Below are 8,053 nucleotides of genomic sequence, written 5' to 3'. Positions count from 1 at the left end.
TAAAGATCATAGCTAGACCATGTATCGTAATAATAACGTTATATGTAGAAATCGTTTCTGCCCTGATTTACTACCCTTCGACACAAAAACAGAAGCGCGCAATCAAGACACATGCGTACACATCCACATTTCCGCGGACGCGTGTGCATGCGTATTCAAGGAGACAAGCCGCCACAGCCCCACATGTAGCGTAATCAGCTAGGTGCCGCCAGCAGACACGAGCGTACGCGAACTTGTTTTAGCTGAAACCAGGAAGTAGTCAAGTGTACAAACGCCAGCGCGTCCGCTCTAGCGCAGTGTAAACAAACGGGGTAACCGCGCAAGTATCGTGCGAGGCAGATGAACGTGTACGGTGATACACATGCCATGCACACAGTCACGGCGTTCAGACGTGCCTCCTGTAGCCCCCTCTTCCGACTCGGGCGTCACTTTCACGGTTCCGGCTGGGCGAACACGATGTGCCAAAACGCGACCAGCATTCACGGCAGTATTAGTTGGAAGCCAGAGTTCATCGCCGCTGCTCATTCCTACTTGACATCATCAGTACTGTTTCAGTAGAGTTTATTCTGTTCCTAGGCGGAGGCACTTATTCCCAGTTGCTTTGTACTGATGAATAAAGTCTTCGGAAAACTTGCAGCATCGAACAGTACCTGTACAAGGCCATAAGAACGTACACGTGTCGGCCGTGTACTGTCGAGACACACGCGCACTTTGTAGGCAACTGCATAACTGAGTAACTTGACTATAATGATCTAGTTTGCACTATGTGCTCACTTGCTCTCGCTTACCCCAATAAGCTGCCGTTCGACGCTATTCAGCAGCGCCGCCTGCTGAGCCTGCTGGTCTTCCAGCTGCTCCGTCAAGATCTTCTGTTGCTGCTCAAGAAACCCGTGTCCTCCACGGGCCTCTTCGGCTTTAAGAAGCAGCTCATCTGCCCTTTCACTAGGCGTTTGTTCTTCTTCTCCTCTTTCTCTTCGCCGGCGTCTCCTCTCCTGTTCTCGCTTTTCCTCTTCCTCTCTGTATAAGTCCATGAAGTGCTTCCTACCTTCCGCAGTTCGCAGATGTTTCAGTTGTCTCCCGACGGTCATAATCTGCGCGTGCAAGCGACTACCTATTGGCTCAATCACCCCAGCTGCCTTATCCAAGCCTCCGAACAGCAGTGCTCCGGCTAATGCTCTCTGCTGGACAGGGAAGATCCCCTCTCCATCTTCTTCATCATGCCTTGTCATCGACGTGCTTCCTCTTCGCATTGCCGCCCTGGTCTCTCCAGTCTGCTTGCTCTCTCTCGTCCTCCTCGCTTCCGTTCTGGTCCTGTCCTGGGATAGTCCGTGCCGTTCTTCCAGATCCTCTTCCATGTCTCTCCGATGCGCCTCGGCTTCCCTGTAGTCTGTCGTGGCTTGTACGTCCGAGAGCGCCGGGCGACGAGGGTAGCGACGGAGGAAGCGAGCGACAAAGTGCAGGGCCTCCGACGTAGAGAGGGCTGTTTGGGATCGGAGGAGATGCTCAAAGAGATCCGAGGAATCCGAAAGTCTGAGGAAAAATGTTTAAAAACTGTGCATGCCATCCTGCTCAGCTCCCAAAGGTGATATTGCCATCCGGAGATACCTTTACTGAATATTCCAAAGAAAACCCCGGCCGTGAGAAAATGGCTGCCAAGTGTGGACCCCGCACGGACGTAGTTGGATACGTCGCCAAAGACGTCAGCGCCACGCATCACACGCCATGTATGTGCGGACGCACGCGTACACAAAAAATTTAAGACTCCGGAATGTGGCGAAAAGCAATAACTGAATTTCAAGGTCGGCACTGAAAAAATAGATTCCTCAGCCGTGGCTCCAACCTACCTGCGTGCCGCCCCCGAAAGCCAGCTGCCTAGCACTCGCTTCTGCTGGGCTGTAGCTACCACTGAATCAAGCCAGGGCCCCTCTATCCATTCGAAAGGAAAAAGAAGATCTGACGAATGGGCACTTCTCCCGCTACCCAGTTCGGCTTGGTCGCTCTCCGGTTTTCCCCGCTTCTTCTGGGAACGGCCCTCCTGTTCTTCGATCATCCGCAGAATGTGCATCCGCTTTCGCCGGAGCGGCGCAGAAGTCACTGTTACACCAGAACAGTGCGAAGCACACCCAAGCAAACGACAGATGTGTTTGGGATCCGTAAAGATGTAGTCAGGAAAGAGAAGGAACTCTGTCCACACGTCCACGGAAGACACACATGTAACTAAGAGACGCATAAAGCTACACTTCCACTCATGCGTCTACTCGCTGCAGAGGGGCCACGTGCGTATATTGACGCGACTTCTCTTTCGCGGCTCGTGAAGGATACTCGGATAGGGACTCGTTGTCAGCAGGATTCACGAGAGCGTAACCACTCAATGAAGGCAGGGCCGTAGGGGCACGGAGGGGTGCACGCACGCACCCCGTACTCGCCTTCCTGCCCGTACAAGAAACGTCACCTCCCGAGCTGTAAAAGCAGAAGTCGCCAGAGTGCGTTTTGGCCTCTGCTTCACGCAAATCTGGTGTTCCTCTCAGCAGTCTCCGCGGTGCAGCTGAGAGTGGTAACAGCTGATCAGCTTCACGCTCAGACAAGCCGGCACAATGAGGCTTGTTGAGATAAACAGTTGAAACTCCTCTTTCGAGAAAAACGGCGGTTGCAACACCTACGCTGAGCGCATCACCCTGTCCGGTGAGCAGGCAAGGGGGACAGTATCTCAAACCCCAACAGAACGCTACAAAACATCACCTTCAGGCAAACAGACAGTTACTGTCCACACATCCCGGGTGTGCATCACCTACAGTCACGCCCAGGCCCCCGATTTGTCCTTCCTATGTACAGCTGTCACTGTAGATCACTCAAGTCCCCGTGCAGCTCGTGACTAAATCTGTGGAAACAAAGGAGAGCTCAGAAGTCAAACCAGTAGCGCGTCTTTTCTACTTGCCGTTCACTGCTATCGAAACTGAGCTCACTTTCTGGCCGCGCTTCCGTGATTAGCCAACTTCCTGGACCTCCACTGCAGCCGTAGCCCGCTTACCAATCTCAGCTGGTACAGAACATGAAGCAAGCGCTCCGTCGTCCTCTTGGACGGCTTCGCCATCCACCGTTGTGCCTGCTGCGCTAATCATGGCCTCGAATTTCCTTTTTGCATTCTTTCTCAAAACTGTCCTTAATGCTGCAAGGTCCGTGCCTCCTGCGAGTGTGAACGCATCGGGAGCAAGGAGTTCGTACACTCGAACCATCGCTCGGAGTACAGCCCATCTCCGTACAATTTCTTGTGCTGATGGAGCAGAGCCTTCATTGTTCTCTTCTTCTGCGAGTGCCGCATGAAACTCCAAACTGGGAAGCCGGAGCAAGTAACGACGAGTTCTGGCCGGGAGCCGCTGATCCACGCCTGCGTCTGAGCTGGCCTCTTTCGTGCGATAACTGCCAGATGTGGGATCACCCCCTGTCTCCGGTTGTGTTTCATGGCTATTCTCGCTCTGCGAAAGAAAGTTTCTTTCTTTTAAGGAGGCAGTGACGCGGTTGGGAGGATCCTCAGTTGTCTGTTTGTTGCTCGGATTGTCTTTTGTTGCCTCCGCTTCCCGCACGTCTACAAGCGGAGCTGCGCCGTCGATCCACACGACTTCGAGTCTATCAAAAGGCGGGACTTCTTCTTCAGTGAAGAGTGCCTTACGGTAATCCTCCCAGATTTTCCGAAGTTCCATAGTTGCATGGTGAAAGCTCTTCGCCCTTCTGTTGTCCTCGACATGACTGCGCTCCCCACGTCTACCCTCTTCGTTCTTTGTCGCCGTGCATTTCGCATTAGTTTCTCGGACTTCATTTTTACCTCCTTGCCTCCTCGTCTTCCCTCCGTCTTCTTCCTCCGACCTACTGGCGTCACCAGCTCGGTAATCCTCCACCCGCGTCAGACTTCTTCTCTTTGGCACTCGCGCGTACAGACCGGCAAAGAACTCATCAACCTGCCGACAAGCCATCTGATAGAACTCGCGAACGCCGCCTGCCGACTCTAGCGTGTCTCGATTCCCTTCGTCGTCATCAGTAAAGTATCTCTCTTCTTCTCTAGAAAGGTATCTCCCCAATTTTCTGCTGCGCGTCTCCTCTTTCATGGCACGCTCTGTCTCCTTTTGAACCAACTGATACTCGAGCTGTCCCTGAAGTCTCATAGCCGCTTGTGCCACCTTCTGCTTTAGACAGTGGTGGGCATACCGTAAATCGTAAATGTCGATAGACGGGGTAGAAGGCGACAGAGAGCCTTCGGATGTAGGGCCTTCCCCTGGGAGGAATTTTCTCGCTTGTAAATGCTGCAACAGCAAGTACGGTCCTCCATCTTGAAGGAAAAGCAGTCCGTCAGAGGGAGACACCACAAGATAGAACAAGAAGGTATCGAGTGGCAAAGAGAGAAAGGTAAGACGATTCCTGAACCGTTCAAGTTCATGGCTGCTACAGAACCGCGTTGAGAACGAGAGGTTTCCCATGCATGAGACGTCTGAAAAATGCGGCGATTGTGAAAGGCCGCGTCCCCCCTCGGAGCTGTGGAGGAATTGACCCTCTTCCCAACCAGGATAGAAAGAGGCATCCATTTGCTGAAAGAACAAGTCACGCTCAGGGGATGGCAACTGAGCTACGAAGACTCTTCGGCCCACAAGAGCTCCCGACACAAGCTCTTCGGCAGCATCATTGAAGGCGGGAGACCTGTGCTTGGCCTCTTTCCTTAGAACACCCGAAGCGACCCGGAGCGGAGACTTCATGCACGAGTGTGCGGAAACGGGGGAAGACAGTGCGGACAGAGGAACCGGAGGTGCCATTTCTCCCCACATTTCAAGGCCTGCAGAACGGTGAAGGACTTCGCCTTCAGTCTCAGGTTCAAGCAGGTCGTGATCTGATTGTGATGCATGCAAGCGAAGAAATGAGTCAGGCAAACACAGCGAAGGACGTCGAGAAAGGGGAAAAGAATGCGGTGTACACTGAGTTTTGAATCGACGGGAGAAAGACGAAGACCCCCGGGTCCGGTGTGGAAGTATGGGAGACACGGCGGAACCAGCTTTCAAAGAAGAACAAGGAGGGAGATACGAGACACCACGAGAGCCCAAAGAACACCCAGCTAGCCGAGAAGGATCACTCTTGGGATAATGAGCCGTGGGACTCCATCCCAAGGTTCGGTCCCCACAGTCACCCATACCCACTCTGCGTCGGGCATTCCGCGTCACTATCTGCACTAAGGGACGCCGGCAGGATGCACTGGCCCCGACTGCTCTCGTCCAAACCGGACGGAGAATGAAAGAGCAAAAGTGTGGCCGTAAGGACGAAGGAGAAGAAGAGCCAGAAGCGCAGGCAGAAGCAGAGCGAGGACTGGTGAGGAACGATAGAGGGACGGAAGAGAAAGACAGCGACGGTGATGAGCCCAGGACGGGTGCAGAGGTTTTGTCCAAGATGGCCCTGCGATGGGACTGTCCAAACAGCTTCGTGGAATTTCGGTGTACGGAAACCCCAGACGCTGGACGTGGCAGCAGGCTCAGGATTGCAAGATGAAAAACTAAAAACGAAAAGCGGCACAGGCGGGCCTTAGGGCGCCTCTGCGTCTTGGCACATCGTGAGAAGCCACTGGCTGCAGATCCCATGTGGAAAGCTGAAACAAATGAAGCAAGATTTGGAGTGCTGCGACGAGAAGAACGTGGAAGTAGAAGGAGAAGAGGGGACAAAGGTAAGAGTGCGAAGAGAAGAAGAAAGAGGAGCAAGACTCTAAGCGGGCAAAAGCTGATGCAAACCTTCCCTCCCGTAGAGCGAGGCACAGGAGAGAAGGGAGAAAAGCGGATGGCGGAAGAAAGCTTAGCAAGCAGTGCGCGACAAGGGCAGTAAGTTGACGGCCGGGAGGTGGGACAAGAGCACGGTGAAGGGACAGAGGAAGCTCGCGTGGAAGCACAGGGAGACGCTAAGGACGGACATGAAAAAACGGAGTCTGCTGGGAGCGCCACGACAGCGCGCGCAGGTCCTTCACAACTGAGATGGGTGACACAAACGGGAGATTCTCTGTTTACTGTGAGAATGTGCCGAGAGAATAAGCTACAGGTGCTCGGAAACTGCTGGCACAGAAGACCAGCAACCAGACAAAACCACGAGGTTTCATGGAGGGAGCTCCTCTTGACTGCCCCGCCATAAAGGATGCCTTTGTCACGGTCAATGGCGACAGGGCAACTTTTTTCCTCTTTGTTACTTTCCCCCCTATGTAGTAGGAGGACCGATGATGTTTGCTTACTCATCTTGGAAAATCCTGTACCCCTTCCCATAGGCCGACTGAGGAATAGCCACTGAGGTGGGTCGTCAGTCCGGAGGGCAGTTGTGCATCCCGCTTCGTGTTGAAGGGATAAAACTAGGGACTAAGCTCTCTCACTTATACTCGTTCGCGGTCCTGTCGTCATGAGGCCGTGAACGAAGGCACGAGGAAACCGGACACATGGCAACGGGGTCGAGGCAGAGAACCTTGCCTTACCGAAGGAATTTCCTTTCACTCTGAACTGCCGCAGTGGCAGGACGGATCGTCTAAGGCAGCAGCCGTGCTGCCGAACTCTAGCCTTCAGGCCGACACTCCGCAGGTGTGTCTGGGCTATGTACGGGACTCCATGGTGTGTTCAGCGAAGTGACGTCAGCTACAAGTCCCTCATCCGATATACTGATGAGAAGGACTGAAGAGGGGTAGCACCTGGCATCAATAAGTAGTGTACTGCGCAGTAACAGTCCGGTTGCAGCCGCGATATCGTGAACGGTCAAAACCGTCCCTCGCTTCACGGATTTCTGGTGTGCGGCTGCGCGCGACAGCGGCCACGCCTGCATACCCCGGAAAGCTCAACACTCGCGGGAGACAGGGACCTGAGGAGAAAGTAAACAGGCGCAGACTGAGACAAACCGGAAGAGACGGCCGCGAATGTCTCCGTGATGGTTCCACCGAGGAAGAAGCGGCACCTCCCGTCCGTGAACAGAGGGGAGGGCTGAACACCAGTTCACAACTCGCAGCTACCTGCGGCATATTAAGGAATTAAGCTGGGAATGCAATGGCTTGAGAGAGACTGGCCGGAAGAGGGCAACTTCGATAAGAAGACAATCGACAGCGTTGGTTCGCTGAGACCCTTGCAGCATTCTTAGTAAGACAAGAAAGATTTCCTTTTTGCCGCGTCAGATCGCTGCCCGAGGAAAGGAGGAAAAAAGTCGCCTGCGCCGACTTCGTTGTCCTTATTTGAAATCGTGACGTCTCTTCGAGGAGACAGTAAACACGGTAGAACAAAAATATAAGCATGCAAGAGCAAGGCTGGCCCAGCAGACAGGCGGAGACAGTGCAGTCCCCCGTGTCTCACTCGCGACACTGCCAGCCCGCACTCGCGGCCGGGGATCCACAAGGCTCAACAGCTGTGAGCGTGACTTGCTCGCTAGTTCCTCGCGCCCAGGGCGGAATGCTGCTGGTAGGCGGCGTCTCGCCGCACATCACAAGCCGATGACAACAGGGCCCACGAACCCGACGACTGTAGAAAACCGACCTGGGTAAAAGACGTAACGCGGCAAAGAATCTGTCTTTGTCCAGGACGCCCAAAGCGGACCGGCATTCGCAAGGTGTACTGCAGCATGAGGCTGCAGCGAATGGCCATTTGCTGCAATAAAAGACCCGCGCTGCTAGTTTGACCGTCCGTGGCTACCAAGGGTGGCCCCTCTCCGCTTGGTAAAATTGGCTTACCTGAGTGTGTGGGAATCTACATATTCTTTCAGCCAACTTTCAAGGTGCTTACGCGGAGATATACTCGTTTCGCCTTGGGAGAGCTGCGGCTACCTGGGGCTGAAGGCGATGCTCCGCCCTCTGACGGAGATTACGGTCGCTATCTAGTAAACACCGCACGAGTGGTGTGTGGGCCTGTGTGCCCGCGATCCCCCCCGCCTCTCACCCCCACGCTCTTTCGAATTCTTAGTTACCTCAGTGCCTAGGCGGCGCCAGCTTTGCCCAAGCGTTCAAAGTAGCGTGACCAAGGGGATGTACGCGTCAATCCGTGAGTACCAACTGATATGCCCGCCAAAGCCT

At 54.1% G+C, this 8,053-nt stretch overlaps 1 protein-coding gene across 1 annotated transcript in view; it reads right to left on the bottom strand.

Annotated features, from left to right (window-relative positions):
* CSUI_006685 (uncharacterized protein) overlaps positions 1–7,313 on the bottom strand; it is a 16,337-nt gene extending 9,024 nt beyond the window's left edge. Inside the window, exons 1-3 of the mRNA XM_068066838.1 lie at positions 3,029–7,313; positions 1,845–2,094; positions 789–1,530 (exon numbers count right to left, since the gene is read on the bottom strand). Coding sequence (XP_067921186.1) covers positions 789–1,530; positions 1,845–2,094; positions 3,029–6,278 — 4,242 coding nt within the window. The 5' untranslated portion in view covers positions 6,279–7,313. The remainder of the gene's footprint in view (positions 1–788; positions 1,531–1,844; positions 2,095–3,028) is intronic.
* Between the last annotated feature and the right edge of the window lie 740 nt (positions 7,314–8,053).

The sequence above is a fragment of the Cystoisospora suis genome, assembly GCF_002600585.1.
Source record: "Cystoisospora suis strain Wien I chromosome Unknown contig_3428, whole genome shotgun sequence".
Classification (NCBI taxonomy): Eukaryota; Apicomplexa; class Conoidasida; order Eucoccidiorida; family Sarcocystidae; genus Cystoisospora; species Cystoisospora suis.
The sequence above is the reverse complement of the archived record's forward strand: the minus strand, read 5'-3'. Positions and strand labels throughout refer to the sequence as shown.